This window comes from Seriola dumerili, unplaced genomic scaffold, assembly GCF_002260705.1.
Source record: "Seriola dumerili isolate Sdu_G_001 unplaced genomic scaffold, Sdu_1.0 BDQW01000322.1, whole genome shotgun sequence".
Lineage (NCBI taxonomy): Eukaryota > Metazoa > Chordata > Actinopteri > Carangiformes > Carangidae > Seriola > Seriola dumerili.
The window spans coordinates 2,957,913-2,976,104 of NW_019174577.1; the positions used below are offsets into that span (position 1 = coordinate 2,957,913).

Genomic DNA, 18,192 nt, shown 5'->3' on the forward strand with positions numbered 1-18,192 from the left:
TATTTATTTCATCACAATCGACTGCTGAGATGTCGCTCAAGTTCAAGCTACATTTTTTGGCAAAGCTTTATTTTACAAGTCCATTATTCCTAATAATTTCCAAATCCTCCCTTTAATGTTTTTTATGAAGAACTAATGCAATTTGGTTATTTTAGTTATATAGTTGTTTTGATCTAAAAAGCAACTTGATTTCCAGAGGAAATTCCTTGGAATAACTTAAACTCCATTTAAACCAAAGTAAATGTTTTGTCATTATTAATTTTTATTATATAAAACATTATTCTTCATACATGTATAATTGTGTGCTTGTCTGTAGAGATACATATCTGCATGTTCATCTGAGCAGCGGCACACTGACCAAACGGCTTAGTATTTGATAGGAATTAATGAAGTGGAAGTTGCAAATTACTAGTTAATTTAAAGATAACTAAAAAGTCGTTTTAAAGTGTAACTGTATGTGACGCATGATGAGAAAAAGGGAAAAAAAAGGCCATAAATCCACATCAAAACTCATTTGTGGGTAAGATATGGCAGGTTCTTGCAGCCATACTGTGGTTCAATTCAACATTGTAGCTACTGTTACAAATAGGTGTTCAATAAAGAAAAACACTAAGTGACGCGTGTATAGCCTGGAGATATACTTCTTATTACAAAGAACTATGCTTATCAGGCCGCCATATATAACTGTTTCTGCTTGGTGTTTGCCTGTGTTAATGTGTCTGTGCATAAAAGTGTTTCTGTTTGCACCTGTGGTATTGTGCTTGGAGGAACTGGAACTCATCCTTGATCCTGTCACAGGAGTCAGAGGTTGTGAATTTCAGCTGCTGCGATGAAGCCTGCCAAAGAGAAAAACACAAGAGAAGAAAAAATAAGGACCGAGTGGAAAGAGTAAGAGTAAGACAGAGGAGGAGGGGTGAACAGAGAAAGGGAGCCGAGTCAGAGAAGTAATCAAAAACATGAACATAAAAATCAAGCAGTTTTCAATTTGATGCAGTCCAATGAGTAATGGCATTACTAAGAAATCGGCTGCCAAGTATGTTTCCACACACAAGGGGCCAAACACATAAAACCCTGTGAATATTCAAGACTAAAACCATGCATGCACAAAGCATAAACATGCGTGCCCATTGTTTCTGCCAGATTTCTAAACCCCCAAATATACGCTGCTCTGTTATATATCTCAATCACTGTGAAATTATGTGCGTGCACACAGACCTAAACCACACACAGCCACAATTAGCCATGAATGGATATTGACACTCCCATATTTAACCTTCAATAGATACAACCCAGACTCTGTCTGTCCTTGCTCTGGCATTGGCAGCGTCTTTACGAAGCCGAAGAAACCTTAAAAGTTATTACCCTCGGCCATTATGAACAATAGCGTATGTTGTGAGCAATAGCAGGCGATTGATTGATGACACACGCGTGAGTCAAACTTCTAATCCAATATGTGTTAGTGCTTCAACATTCCTTATTGTTATTCCAACATTCAGTTTGGGTGACAATATGTAAACCTGCTTACTCAAGCTAGAATAAATCATGCTTGTATAAATAAGGAGGGTAACACAGATTATAAATATTTTTATTGGGAACTCGGTTGAGACTGTGTTGAGCTCTTTGATGTGTTAAAAGATTTAGCTCCAAATAAAATGTCTGTTAAATTCTCTGTTTGACGTCATCCTTCTCCTTGCCACATTGCGACATCACACAAGCTGTGCCTGTATGCTTGTAGTAAAGCGTGTGTGAAGCGAGACTAGGTGATACTGTAAGATCATCTACCACAGTATAAGCAAACTATAGAGTATATCTCAATGGAGATACATATTGTGAGATTGTGTGATATAAAAACGTTTTTAGAAAAAACAACCAAATCAGAATGTGGCTAATCCAGTGACTTAAAAAATACCTGACAAATCAATGGACAGCCCCACAATGCAATCACCAAGTAACATTATACATGTAGCCCCAGAAACTGAGAGTTGGTGAGTTGGCCCACATCCCATAAGCAAAACAAGATAAACAGACACAATACACATAAATACTATGTATTTTTTCTAACTAATTGCCGCCTATTGTCGTTACTTAATAAAATGTAACATATAGCTCTTTGTTACAGATTCTACTTTTCCTCAGTTGTTCTCCACAAGTTTTTTGGAACGAGTTTCTGGAACAAAATTTCAGCTCCGCTCAGGAGGTAATACTAAATGCAAGTTCCAGATACTTTGAGCAGCTGCCTGCAGTGCTGCTGAATGTGACTGGTCAAGCAGATGTTTTGTCACATCACAGCAAGAATGACGACCACAAACACTTTGTATGGTGTCTGGCACATGTGTGGGCTACAACACAGCCAAAAAGTGTACGAAAATAAAATAAAAAGATGAAAAAGCAACATAATAGAGGATCACAACGTGTGCAGTGGAGCAAACCAGAAAGCTATAAAGTGGTTTAACATGCTAGACATTGTTTTGAGGCACCACCAGCTTGTGCCTTCCCCAGCTGTGCCCTTGATTCAGCTTAAATGTGACAGAAAATCAACAATATCTGCAACACTCCTTACTGTTGTCTGTCCACAGCAGCCTACATCACTTATTTACCAAACAGCACATAAAAATGATAAGGTAGATCTCATTGATGCTTTTTTAATTACTTATATGCAAAATGTCCACTTAAATGCAACAGAAACACAAGGAAGAACTACAGAGTACAGAGATTACACACTACAGAGGTTCTTAGGGTATAGCACATGTTGTCAATTTCCTGTAGTGGAAAAGGGTTTCAATGTTACCTGCTCTCTGCACAGACAACAAACAGTAAGGTCTTAGCTCAGAGCATTTCCATAATGCCCACTGTGGTCCTATGTAGCCTAGTACTGGCCTAGTCGGGGTTAGTGGTTTTATAGTGGACCCTGCCATACTCTAAATGTTCACTGAAAGGCACGCTGGATAAAACTCTGCACCAAATGCCACCCATGTCATGTCAGAAGACTTCCTCTGGGCCTTTTACAGACAGCTACATCATCGTTCTTTCACCTAGCCTGAATGTTGCTATTAGCCCTTATTGTAATTCTGTCCACACTACATTCCCCAGGCAGCGGTGGATGGCCTGGTTGTGTGTTAGAGCACAGCAAGCATCAAACCCAAATAGGGACAAAATCTCATTATTTCTCAGCAGGCTGCATAATGGGTCAGGTGGGGGAAAAAAAAAAAATCGACATTTTCCCACTACGATTGAGCAGGCATAAAAAAACCATCAGAAATCTGATTGCAGCACTTACGGGAAGCTAGCCCGCTGCTGTTAGGAATGACCTGTCGCTTTGTACCCTGCTCCCCACGGCATGTCGCTCAGCTTCATTTTTAACTACAAATAGGCTGCTTCACATTCACAGAACCATGGCCAGAGAATATGCTAAGCAACAGGATTGCTTCAGGTTGTAGGAATAGACCTCTTGCTTCAAAGGCTGAATTATTTTTTGCTTTGTGGTTCAGTAGGCAGTGCTCGGCTCTGACATGCTTAGGGGTTGGGGATGAATTCCTGCTGTAGCTTCCCAGGGTATAGACATATACTGAAGGTGTTAAATATCAGTTTGGATATTAAATTAAGTATTTTAGATAATGTACAAAAACACCCACATTTGGGAAACTCAGAAACATTAACGTTGGAAGAGACATACTGACAGTTAGGAGGTCATTCAAAAAACAAAACAAAACAGAGCCCTGCAAAACAGTGACGAGCACAGTGACCTCAGCCATTACACTTTCAAATGTCATGAGAAGTGCTGACATTATCATCCTGCTGCCACACACACGAACCCCCAATCCACCCAAACCTAGCTGCTGCTCGGAGACAGAGGCTGCGACTGTAAAGCAAAATAACCTTTTCCATTATCTCTCCAGCCAGTATGGCATGGACCAAACTCAGCAAACAACAGCTCGGCTATATGGGTCTGTGCCACACAGAGCCTGTGTCAACACAAGGCACTTAGCTACAGGCAGCCACACTGCAGTAACTGCTCCCTGTACTGGCATGGTTTCTGAATACTGTGTGTGTGTGTGTGTGTGTGTGTGTGTGTGACTGTCTTCTGTTGATGTGTGTGTGTGTGTGTGTGTGTGTGGTGTGTGTGTGGTTTTGTGTGTATTTGTGTGTGTCTGCATACAGGTTGCCCCTTGTGCCGGAGGGCAGAGTTGTTGCCCTAGATCCCATTTCCTCTCTGTGTAGCGCAGTATGCAAACGTTTAAAATACCAAAGTTTCTCTTAGTCAACAGCCGCAGGTCGGGCATCCTGTTCCACAGGGAATACAGAAGGAGGCAGAGAAGCGGACAGAGGAAGGCAAAGACAAGGGGAAGGAGGGTAAGAACAGGAGAGCATTTTAAAGGCAGGACATCATAAAACCCAACAAAGACCAGGAGGGGCATATTGGGATTTTTATTACTCAGTACAATACCCTTTCTGTGTAACCTCCACAACACTGTATGAGTCTAGTTCAATCTGCTCGCAATTCTGGAAGTGGCAGCAAAAAGTAAAAATATTTCCAACTCATCAAATTAAAATTTGACAAAACATAGTGTCAGAAGCATTTATAAACAAAGTGATAGCTTAGATTTCTGAGTCTCAACTCCCGAACTTCAATCATTCTTGTTAAGTTATGCTTTATTGTGATCTTTATAGTCATCACTATACTTCATAACATGCCTTTATATGCTGTTGAGAAGTTGTAGAAACCATAACATTAAGCAGGACCTGACAGCAAGTTTTACAGATGGCTAAAAGGCTGAAACCAGTCATCGTTTTCTTTTGTTGCCTAGGGTGACTGAATGGTTACAGTATTTTAACTATGTATAACTGGAGTGATGATAGCCCTGTGTATATAGGCCAAAATAAGTTACTGTTGTAAAGATACTTTTTTGGTCTCTGTCTTTGTTAGTCACACACGAACAGACCACACCTAAACATAAAAGCAAATGGCTCAGTTTAACTAGTTAGGCAAAAAAGTTTACTGTGATTGACAAATACAGGCATACTAAATTTATATTCTGTATATGCATGGTAATGTGTTTGTAGTTTAAATTACATCTGGTTGAATAGTTAACTTCTTTGATTGTAACCTTATCTGTAGTTTGTAAATTGGGTCAAATCAAAGCTGTGTTAATATTTTTGATCTGGATAAGCAGTGAAAAAATGAAAATTGAAAAGGTGGTTTTGTTCTTTAGAAGACATTACACTGTGTTTTCTCAAGGTTTATTTATTTTCAGAAACATGTTGTCTATTGTGTACCTGCTGCTTATCAGCCCTTCTACGACTCCAAACTTTTGATGGTATTTCTAAATGTCATTTGCTGTGGTAGCTTTTCTAGTATAATTCAGTTTCGTGGATTAATAATGTTCATCAGCTGTCATTTAAGCTTTTGTTATACTCTACACTTTATTTTGTCCTCTACACTTTCAGCTTAGTAATTCTGATGGGCTGAATCATTATGACAGCAACACTCTCATTCAGGCGGAAGATTCTACACAAAAGGCAAGAGATACCATGTTTTTAAACATGGGAATAATGGCTGCTTGAAGAGTTTCACCAAGCAAATAGATTTCTAACATAGACCAGAACTTGATGCCTGGCATTAATTTTCAAGCTTGGCCTGAGGTGATGTTATGGTAAACACTAGCATAAAAACTTGCTAAGAGTATAGGAAGGGAACAGGTATAATTTAAGCCATAGTTTTGTACTAAAAACACATCAACTACACAACTCCTACACCCAGGTGAAAGGACAGAATCTAAGTCCACTGTGGCAATCTTAGATCAGTCATATTCATTATTTTGCTCTGTGAATGATGTTAAGAAAATGTTAGAGTATTATGGTCTACCAGCAGTTCTCCATCAAGGTCACCACAAATTAGCCTGAGTCCTGGATGCAATATCAAGCAAAGTGCAGCAGTTCGAAGGGCAATTCTCACAGTGCTACCCTGATACTTTTACCACTACACACCCAGACTATGTAGGCCTCTCCCGGCTCCATGCAATATACACAGCTAACAATGTTTATTATCTCTCTCTCTGTCAGTGACCAAAACAAGGTGCTCTACGGGGGCCTGAGAGCCCACAACAGATGGATGCCCATAATGTTAATGAAATACTGCCGTAATATTGTGACACATGCCATCTGCTGTGACAAAAAAAGGTGCCTACATGCTGTGTGAGTGGAAATGTGTTTGTGCAAGAGAGAGGCTTGGCTAATGTGTGTGTGTGTGTGTGTGTGTGTGTGTGTACGCGCTTTTGTTTGTGTTACAGAGGAATAGCCTAGACAGTGTGAATGTGACGGAGAAAGATATGCGTGTGCGTGTGTGTGTCTTTGTGTGTGTGTTAGAGCAAAAGAGAGACAGTGAATAGGTGTGTGTGTATCCGTGTGTAGGGTGTGATAAGCTATGATGCTTGGCTGCCAGAGGAACAAATATTCACTGCCATGAATCATAGACAAGGATACAACGGCCCACACACACACACTCTACCTCACATGCTAAATTTGCATAGTACACTCACACATATATATACATGCATGTGCACACACACACACACACCGCACCTAAATGTAGGACAATCTCTAATTTGATTCTGCCCTGCTCCTTTGAGACGTAATTAAAGCATTAAAAAGCTTTGTGCGCTGGTGAGGCAATTGAGACAGTCTTCGGCGAATAAATGGGATTCATCGTTTCAGGAAATTGCTGCCCCACCCCCATCCCCCACCCACCAACCAAAAGCCCACTCATCGTCACCCCACACACACACACACACACACACACACACACACACACACACACACACACACACACACACACAGCCTTCCCCTTCCTGGCCTCATCATCTGGTCCAATCCATGTGAAATCTACTGTGAACCATAATGTCTATTTTAAATAAGAATCAGGCTAAGGCTGTTTCTGCTCCATAGATCAGCCGACAAAGGCGATGGGAAGGTATGGAGATTACAAGGGGGGGCTCGGCTTCACACACAGACACACAAACACACACACACAGATCACACTACAGTGATTAGACACACCAACAACACATGAATACAGTACTTAGATCCAGTGGAGTATTAAGACACAGAAATACAATACACACACACACACACACACACACACACACACACACACACACACACACACACACACACACACACACACACACACACACACACACACACACAATAACAGCAGGATACATTGGAAAACATCCTCCTCAGTATAAATCCTGCCTGAGGGCAGTGGCAGTGTGGGGATTGTATTTCCTGGAGCACTGCCTGACTGTTTACATCTCAGTCGGCGTGTGTTTGCGTGTGGTATGCGTGTGTGTGTGTGTGTGTGTGTGTGTGTGTGTGTGTGTGTGTGTGTGTGTGTGTGTGTGCGTGTGTGTTGGGGGTAGGGATGGAGCCTTGGCATTGTAATCACTCACTAATGACTGGATCTTATCTCACTCCCACTTTTAAATGAATGTACAAGATCTACACTGACTAACAGTTGGCCTATTTTTCAATGCCAGCCTGTCTTTTTGCTCCATAGCAACAGTCCTAAAGATGCCATTTGAGCCATCCGCCTCCTCTGTCCATCACATACTCCCATTGCCCAATTTGGGTGCAGAGGACAGATGCAGACACATTATTATTCAAGGATAACACATTTTCTAAATCACTGAAAAGATGGGAAAAGTACTTCTGCGAAAAGCAAAATAATCGTTAGCCTTTTTCAGCTTTGGTTTTCAGTTTCAGTTTGGTGACGAGATTAGAAATTGTAGCGGTAAATTAATGCTAGGTGTGAATGCAGTATGTGTGTGGTTTGGATAAATGCCTTTGTGAAAAGTGTGGCGAGCAGGTACAGAAAGTGGTGTTCAGATATGAAGCCTTACTGCATTAAAGCTTCGTATCAACTCTCCAGATGTTTTTTTCAGCCTATTTCCTTTAAAATTTAGTTTCTACATGCAGAATTCACACTGTTGAAGGGGACAATTACATCTGTTGGTGAAAAGATGGAGTATGTGTTTAACATGTAGGCAAACCTCTTAGAAAAAAAACCCATCATGACATGATTCACCGAGCCAGACGTTGAGGGTTTAAGCCTTTTGCTAATACACCAGCACCAAACAAGATCACATCCTCCATCTAAGAATAGCTCCAACAAAACAATTCCATCTAAATATCCCGGATTAGTGTTTGGACTAAAGCGTATGTGCCCAGTGATCTGAGAGAGGGACAGGGCTAACTGGCCTGCATCCAAGCTCACCCTGGCCAACTCTGTCTGGGCCAAGCGAGCCTTGCTATGTAAGTTGCTCAGCGTGTGTGTGTTTAGTGTATGTGTGTGTGTGTGTGTGTGTGTGTGTGTGTGTGTGTGTGTGTGTGTGTGTGTGTGTGTGTGTATGTGTGTGTATGTGTGTGTGTGTGAGTGAGACGAGAGGCTGAGGAATAGGATTGTGTCTTCAGCCGCTCTGGACAGGGGCTTTAGAGCATGGGGAGAGCCTAATCCTGTTTGGGCCAGGAATTTGATTTTGATTATTATCTCTCACGAACCAAGCCAAGGCTTACCCCCATTTCTGCAGTGTTATCCCCACAACACACACACAAACACACACACACACTCATCACACCTCCCCCTTGCAGCCCAACAGATTTGACCTCGTTAAGACGCTTTAAAGGGGATTATTCTACTTTTATCACGTCGAGTGAAGTGCCCTTGCAAACATAGGCTTGGCATGGCTCGCCCTCCCTCCCCACTCTGCAGAACTATCTTGACCCCCTGTGCAAGGCCAGCCAAGCGCACAGTCCAAACACACACAAACATGACACTTAAGGCACACTGCCCTGCAAACACAGATGCACGAAAATATAGTATACTCTACCTACAAACACACACACACACACACACACACACACAGGCAGCAGACACAAGGTGGGGGCAGACATCCCATAACACAACACACACACAACACACACAAACACAAGAGTGCAGAGATTGCAAAGCCAAGGGAAATGGGCAATTTGTCAAGAGTGGGGAAAGTGGTGAGGCCGACATGGCTGTGGGTTTGGAGACCATGGCTGAGATTAAAGCCATCCTCGCAGAAGGGGGGGGGGGCTTTAAGATTACACCCAGTACGGTGGTGCAGATGATTGATGCCTGCTTGTAAAAACCAAGGTTATTACTTACAACACCTGGCAAAGAAGGCAAGACAGGGAGGGAGGAAAGGAAGATTGGTCCCCAAGTTCGCAACAAATAAGCGGACAATGGAAGCAGAGAGCTGGAGTGCCAGCATGCGGCTGACACCAGGGAACTTCTGTTTAATTTGTTCAACCGAGGTGACGGCACTAAAGTTCTTGTGTGTGTGCATATTAAAAGTTCTAAAAGTTAGTGCAATTTTTTCCCTTGATTCCAATCCAAGTCATTTAATTTTGATTATCTGCTAATGAGTCCCAATGTAATCTTTATATTATGCTACAGTATAATGAAATTTCAGCATGTTTTAGACCCCACTCAGACATCAATAGGACTGATGCCCCCCCCCCCCCACACACACACACACACCTATAGCTGTGAATGCCCATCTTCTTTTAAACTTTCTAAAACAAGGATGTCCACTTCACACAGCGAATGGCCAGGAGCGCCGTCGGCAAAAAGTGAATTTGAACGTCTCTCTTGCATACAACACACAACTACTTTGGTCTTTATTTGTATGTACAAACAAGTGCAATGCTATAAATGTCTTCAAGAAAAGATGCGTGCGGTTATCCTGATATCTAGTAGTATTAATATTGTTTCTCGCTCCTCTCTTTGACAGCAGGCACAACACATCGTACAAACTAATTTGTTTCGAGCATACCCATTACAGCAATACTGAGGACTCCAGTCTGAAAAACACAGGGTCATCTGACAAACAATGAAATGCTACGTCATCTAGCAACACACTGTATTGGCTAAAAACACAAACACATTCCTGGCAGAATAACTTGTGAAACCAACAGTGTAATTCTGCCAATTCCTTCCAGATCTTCTCCGTGATATAGTAACACGCCCACATCAATGCAGTCACAAGCATTTTTTAATTGATAATTCAAATTTTTTCTATTTTTGGTCTGCACATCCACGAAGGTTGAAGAAAATTCATTAGCCTAAGTGACACCCATTCAAATATCAAGCACTTTCAATACAGATGGGATTGGTGGTAGTCAGGACAAGCAGGGCGCCAACCTCACAGCAGGATGATGACAATACCTGCCAACATGTATTCTGAATACAACACGATAGAAAGCAGGCCCGTCTCTCAGTGGATGAACTCCCCCCTCCTGGACAAACAGGCTGAGCGAGGGAGGTTTTCATGGCCTTGCTGTGAATCCTCACAGTGTCTGAATGGGATCTTGGTGGGGATGAGGTGACATATTGTTCCAGTCAAGGCCTTACTGCTCTTAGGCACACAAACAGAGCAGCTAATTCTCTTCTCTGGACTGGTGCAGTGCCTTGCGTTTTGGCAGGTCTAAGGGCCCTGACCGGGCCGGGCCAATCAAGCAGGCCCCCGCCGAGCTGCTTTGTTCCAGCCCATCGCACTGTTCTGCTCTGGGGAAGGGCTGACACCCCCTCCCCAAACCACCACCACCCTCCCTCCCTCCTTCCTACCTCCCACACACTGCTGAATACTGATGCAGCCACTCCACTCCCCAAACCCCCCACGTTTACTCCCACACAAAAACACACACACACACACACACACCACCCGATGAGCTGTCGTCTGCTTGTGTTAACGTGCATGTAAACACACACACAAGCACAAACTCATTACTATTCTACTTTTTTTCTCTTCAAGCACATCCTTCAGTCATACACACACGCAAATGTGCACATACGCTGAAAGAGAATAATGTATACAGACAACAAAAGGCCGTCCCACACAAACAAAGCTGTCAATTGCTTATGAATTTATAAAATGACAGCCTATACTACATGCCACCCCCACATCGATACGCACGCCTTGTACATAAATGCTGCAAAGACACACACATACACATAGTCACATCTGTAGCTCCTGCAGACTCAAGCAAAGCCAAAAACCTGGTACAACTCAGCTGACATCTGTTTTTATTTATATTCACGTTCTTTCTGGTGAATTTCCTGCGATACTTTATGTAAGGCAAAGCGGCCCAAGACAACAAAGAAGTGCACATATAATTCAGCTTGTAAATCTTATTTTCATCTACCTTTATAGGGACCTACTTACAATGATATAATTACATGATAAAATTAAATATTTTTAGGATCATTTTAAATTTTGTGAAAACCTTTCAGCTTTCATAGTATGTTTTATCTGACGACAGCGATAAACCACACAATAAGCTGTCCTGTATCCCCTCGCGTGTAGCGTATGCTTTTGCCACTCCTTGTTTATGTTTTCCTATAATCTGTTAATCACATTTACTTTGTACATTTCTGAACAATTCATGTTGGTTTCTCTCCGGTTATTTCTTTTCAACACAATCAATAACCACAAGGGGAAAGTTCTCTAACTGATTGGCCCAGCAGGGGACTGCATCATTCATAGAGCGGTGACATATTTTCTGTCGCCTTGATTCAGTATTTCCATCAAGCCAGAGGCTGCTATGGTGTACGCTGTGAACTCCAAAGGGACGGTCCAGAAAGTGCGTATGTCTGCATATGTGTCCGTCTTGCTTTAGCTATATTCGCTAACACACCTAAACCTGTATAATGAGGTGCTTTTTGAAAATGCTCTAAAGAGAATACATTGCTGACATATGGCTGTCATATAATGCATCTCAGAGTTAATATGATCCAAATCAGAAATCTTGACATACTGAAACATTACGCTCATCATGTTAGCCATATAAACAACTCAACAAAAAACCATTTGGCAGCAATGCCTGTAAAACTGCTGGATCACCTCATCTATGCATGACCAATTGAATCTACTGATACCACAGACCAAAGCAACTCTGTTTTCCTCCCATCCAGGGTCAAAGCTTGGGGATTGGGATTTCTTTTAATATTGTGAAGTTTATTTATTGTAGTTCATTTAGTCTACGTAACTGGCCTGATTAATCTAAAGACGTGAGCAAAAGAGAGAGAGACAGAGAGCAAAAGAGAGATGCATGGGCATCAAGAAGGAAATGGAACTGAAACTGACTGTTATTCAGTTCTAAGTTTGGTGATATATCAATAAATGCTGTGAGATAATATCAAAAAAACTTTTTTTTTTTTAATTTGGAAGTACCTGGACTAGCCAAGAAAGAGACATTTCTATCTGGTTCTTTTACTTATAAACTGTTTCTCAATTGATTTTTCAGATAACATACCATAATACACATATACTGATATTGGATTATCCATATTGTCGATTATGTCTTTCACTTATTTGGCAGTGATTTACAGTATACAAAATGGCAGTTGCAACCTCAAGTGTCCACAGGAAGCATACAGCCTCAAATTTATGGCCGTGTCGACTGTATGGGCCGTCCCAAGTGAAGACAGTATGCAGACAATCAATGAAGAACAGTGTTCACTTATCTTGTTGTACCATCTTTTTCGTTAATGGTTTAATGGCACCTGACTGGAGAATTAGTGCCACTGACTGTTAATGAACCAACATCAAATATCCAAACAGTAATGGATGGAAAGATGCATTAATTCACATTTTCTTTTGCTGATTTTTTTGGAAATTTGGTTTAAGTTTGCACCACATGTTGGATGACCTGTAACTACAGTCTCGTGTAATAAGCCAAACACAGGTTGAAAGTGCATATACTTGGGGCACCCTGTGGGTTAGGGGTTAAGATGCTGACGATGAGCAGCAATATCCCAGTTTGGCTGGGGACCTTTGTTGCACTTCTCCCTCCCCCGTTTCCTGTTATCTCTCTACTGGCTCTATCTAATAAAGGCATAAAATGACCCCACATAAATTATAAGACAGAGTTCATATATTGGGCTGCACAGAGCTCTGTATAAAGGAAGTATAAGTCAGAGTATTTGAATGTGTATTCATATGTATCTTCTCGACTCCAAGTCAGTGCATGTGCGTGTGTTCTACAAGAGAAGGGTTGCACCAGTCTACACCCCTCCTTTTCAACCAACCCCAAAGCATTTTGACAGTCATCCACTGTGGCCCTCCACAAAAATCAACATCACCTGTGACCCATGGCCTCAACTCCACTACTCAAAAGCAGGGCCTCCTGCAGGGTGGGAGTGTTTTGGAGAGAGGGGGGGGGGGCTGTTTGTCATGCTAATCAGCTGGCCTAACCTTAACGACCCAGACATCTGCTGGCCTGCGTGTGTCAAGCCCCACATTCAATTTGTTCCCCAGATACAAAAAGCAGATAAGACCCTTGAGGCTGGTAAGAATGTGTGTGTGTGTGTGTGTGTGTGTGTGTGTGTGTGTGTGTGTGTGTGTGTGTGTGTGTGTGTGTGTGTGTGTGTGTCTTTGTTGTTCATGTATGGGTGAAAGGGAAAAATTCTTTTCTTTATATGCATGTACTAGAGCAATAATTACCAGCAGAGAGGAGAGCCAAGGTGTATGTTTGTGCGTTGTGTGCCGCACTCATGCTTTCTTCTGTGTCTGTGCGTGTGCATGCGCTAATGTCCAGTGCCCCCCACCAACAAACACACACAGCTAGGCTTGTTGCTCACACGTGTGTGTCTGTGTGTGTGTGTGTGTGTGTGTGTGTGCGTGTGTGTGTGTGTTTGCAGCAGAGCCACGGAATAGGGGTGGGGGGGAGTTTGTTTAATGGGCGAGACAGGGGACCATGGGGATTAAGCTCCCCCCAGCTGGAGGCTTTAGAGGAAAGGCTGGGGGCTGTTCTGTTAATTCAAGTGGGCTTAATAATGCCTGTGCACCCTCTGCCCCTGACCCTCCCACCACTACATCAGATCTGGGAGGAAACGCATGATAAAGAGAGACAAGCAGGAGGAGGAGGGAGTGTGTGTGTGTGTGTGTGTGTGTGTGTGTGTGTGTGTGTGTGTGTGTGTGTGTGTGTGTGTGTGTGTGTGTGTGTGTGTGTGTGTGTGTGTGTGTATGTGTGTACAACCTGTGGCCATCTCTACAGTCGAGCATGGGCTCAGGGGACTTGAGAGATTTCGGCTCCATATTACTTGTGCTACACTCTGGCTTTGGCACCAGGCCTTTCTGTTGCTCCACTTTCACGCCACAGCCAGCTTTGTTGAAGCTGCATTAGGATTAATCAACACCCAAACAATATGGCAAATGCTATCAACTGGGTCAGGCACTGTGCCACTATCAAATGAGGCTTTTTCCTCTTAAACCAATGAACTGTGCCCATAACCTGCGACGGTGGATTAATATGCGCCCACAGGAAAAAAGACTCATGAATCCCTGTTAAACCTTGGTATTCTTTGTATCTAATGCGGACAACTTTCTGAAATAAAAAAAATTATTCCTTGTCATCTTTGTTTTACAGATATAATAACAATATGGAAAATAAATCCCAGTAAATCTATAAAAAAGTAAGCACTTACACTAGGCATGACTATGACTTTTGAACACACAATATGCACCCTTATAACCAAAACAAAATGTTAAACTCAAGAATAGTTGATAGTTTATACCTTGCATCTCCAGAAAGACAGCAAAAACCATCCAAATGGGAGAACAATGAACTGGCCCATTGTTAGATAGAATATCTTTCTCTTGTGTCTGAATACGAAACAGCTAAAAGCTGATTATCCTCTATTAGGCCCTTTCACGTACACTTTACATGTAGTGTCCCAGTAAAGGCAAGATTTCATGATCCACACAGGAAACACTTTAACAGTATTTTAATGCATTGTGGCCACACATTGCCACCACCACCACCAATACAGCTTCCACTGAAAGTCCTCTGCTGCTGTAAATTAGATGCATCATGATGAGAGAGGATTGTGCATATCTCTTAGGGCTGCCTCCTGATAGTCGACCAAATGTTAGTTGAGGAAGTGGCAACAGTCCGTCACTCAGTCAGTCACGGACAGATATCGCTTAGACAGCTGGGCCCCGCTGTTACATGTATGATGACATGCAAATTCTTCAGGTAAACATTCACCTATCATTCAGTTTCCTTGCTGATTGTTCTGTCACATTCAGAATCATTATTGCTTTTGTCAGTGTTGTGAACAGACAACTTGCTTTGTGTTTATAAAAATTTAATTTTAAAGGCTCATTATGACGGTTTTGTATTTCCCTGTGATGTAGCACAGTAGTAACAATGTTACTTACATTCTTCCTCAGCCCTGGAACTAAAACCATTTTCTGATGATGTCCAAAATTATTTATTTTAATAATTAAATTAATATCACAACTAGTTGACTAATGGCTTTAAATAATGAAAATTAGTTGACTACGAAAGTCTTTGGTAGGGGCCAGCCCTAATATCCATAATGGAAAAGCAACACATTTGTTCATTTTATATGCCAGTCTGGAAGTCTAACGCTAATGTTACTACAGCGTGAACAAAGGAAAATAAAACGAAAGCAGATTCAGTGGTGACTGAGCCAGTTTGAGAGATCCATCATCTGTCATTATGAGGCAGTGCTGCTACTCTCTCATCCTCCAGCTCCTTATCTTTGACACTCATATCTATATGGGTGTCACACATTCTCCCCATCCTCGGGACCCTGTGACAGCAGCAGCAGCAGCAGCAGCAGCAGCTGAGAAGAAGCAGGATTTGAAGAGGGAAGACGTGTGTGTATGTATAGTATATTTATGTTAAAAGCTATGGAAAAGGGAGGGGACACAGGTGTAATTGTGGGGGGTTGTGACTGAACCAGCTGCAGCACTGGTGACGAGACATGCTAAATTCCCACCCCGTTTTAAATCATGTGTGTTGTGACTTAATACTTCAATCAAGCAGCATAAGGGCACTCAATTGGATTAGAAAAATAACCTCCTATCAACCAGGCAGGCAGGTGGACAGGAGTGGAGTGACCCAGCTGCTCTCACCTTGGAAAAGGGGACCGAGTTCTCACCCCATCAGGAGGTGACTGCTTCACCACTTCACCCAGAAGAAAGGATGGCTAGTGTGGAAGCAGTGCTTCTTCATCAGTGGCATCTTGTCCCTTCCCATATATCGTAAGCGTTGCATGAGCACAATTAAAAATGTGCATCTCTACTTTGAACCAAAAACTGGACAACAGTCTGTGACTTAAATTTAGGATACTTAAAAAATTGCAGCTACACTATATGAGCTAAATAAATGTTTCCTCTTTAAAGGCTACATGGTGGAGACTCACTGGAGGCCAGAAAATCATGGAACTTCGTCTTCATCTCTTTTCACTGAAAGCTGTAACTATGTATTTGCAAACTAGCGAGTAGCTTGTTCATTAGTTAATAAGAAACCTATGATTCTACTAATCATTTATGTGACATGCCAACCAGTGCTTCTTGTTTGTATCTCAAATTTGAAAGCAAAGGACATAGAAGAGAGGGATCAGACAAACTACAATAATGATCTTCTCCTCAACATACACATTTAACCACACTGGTAAAGACTAAACTTCCTTTTCCACCACGGCAATTGAATTTTTTTCAATTTTCAACCCCTCCTTTATATTTTGCATTACAATAGTCTCACATTGACTGTTATTCCACAGTGCTTTCTGAGGGAAAAAATTCACATCGCATAGAATATTGAATAAGTGCCATCTTGGCATTGCACTGCATTCAATGGGTCTTCACCATAAGATTTTATTCAATAATAGATAATTGATCGAGGACAGTCATTAGGAGAACGCAACCAAAACTGTAGTGGGCTTTTGGATTTGCAGTTGGAGTTGTCCAAATAAACACATCCTTTTAGATAACCAGTTTCAAAACACTTGAGTTAAACTTGTGGGATGCACCGCTAAGCCAGGATTTTACTCTTTTGACAAGCCAGGCTGTGACCAGAGGTTTCCAAATCCTCACATCCTGCTCCCACACATCAGCTGGCTCACATCAGCAGCAGCACCACAGCGCAGCACAATCAGGCTGCCACACAGACTGACTGCCAAAGGGCAAACCATTCATGTCACAAAAGACATTCAGGTTCTAGCTTCAGCAAACAACTCTTCCCCTTTCAGCAGTAAAAGAACTAGTGGTGGCGACAAGACGTTGCCAGGGAAAAAACGAGGGCACAGTCCCTGGCAACATAACAGCTTTCTTGCTGTTGTGTTTACCTACGCCACACTTACACAAATACCTCTTTGTTATATTTGCCTTTGCAGGAGAAAAGTGAAATGTCAACCAAAACTAGCAGGTTTAAATACAAGAAGGTCACCACATTTCAGTTTCTTATGGGACCGTGCATGATGGAGTTGACTTCATTTGTCATTTTAAGCCTGGGTACAAGCAAAAAATGTAAACAATTCAATTTGAGTCCTTGGCTGCCAGTCACTAAACATAAATGTATGACCAATGGGCTGTGAGCCCTCATCAGTGATGAATGCATGCCCTGAACTGAGTTTCTGTTACCATGGAAACTTGAGATTTAGGGGAACAGAGATGTGTGCCTTTTCCAGTCATAAAGACACCCACCTGCACAGAATAGTGTACAGTGTATTGTGAGTGCTTCACGTGATGACATAACAACACCACTTCAATTTTGTTTCCCTTTATGAGAAATGTTATAAGCAGGACTACAGCTAGTACATATCTGGTTTTGGCATTTTGGAGAATGCGGCAAACTGAAACTAAACTGACACAGGGGTGTAAAAATCAGTTGGTTGTGAGATAGGACAGTATTCATTAGAGCTGTTTGATTTGGAGGATGATTTCAATGGCATCATCTGGGAAAAGTTGGGACAGTGTCAAGCCAAAACAAAAATGCTTTCTCTCTATGTCATGATCACTACAGACACTACTGCAGAACTTACCAGAACTAAACACTGCGTTTATAAACCAACGTCAGCTACTTCTGTCCAAAAAGCCCCAACATTTCATGATGACTCTGTCTGAATTTCAACATACTGTCAAAATACAAGTTGCATGCGTAATTTCCCTGCTTAAATAACCTCATTTGATAAATCAGCTGGAGAAAGCACCTATTTCATAGTAAATGTCACATTAAAAGCCACTTACTGAGTGTCTTGATTGTGGAAACATCATGTCAGTTCCTTGTTTGTTGCTCTCCTTCCCAAACACGATTAACAGTGTACCCCGTGTTTATATTTTTTCCTTGCGTTGG

At 41.9% G+C, this 18,192-nt stretch overlaps 1 protein-coding gene across 2 annotated transcripts in view; it reads right to left on the reverse strand.

Annotated features, from left to right (window-relative positions):
* Nucleotides 1-18,192, reverse strand: part of aes (amino-terminal enhancer of split) — a 36,284-nt gene extending 18,092 nt beyond the window's left edge. For both annotated transcript variants that reach the window (XM_022759611.1, XM_022759610.1), the window contains exons 1-2: nt 18,087-18,192; nt 748-836 (exon numbers count right to left, since the gene is read on the reverse strand). In XM_022759611.1, coding sequence (XP_022615332.1) covers nt 748-836; nt 18,087-18,113 — 116 coding nt within the window. In that variant the 5' untranslated portion in view covers nt 18,114-18,192. The remainder of the gene's footprint in view (nt 1-747; nt 837-18,086) is intronic.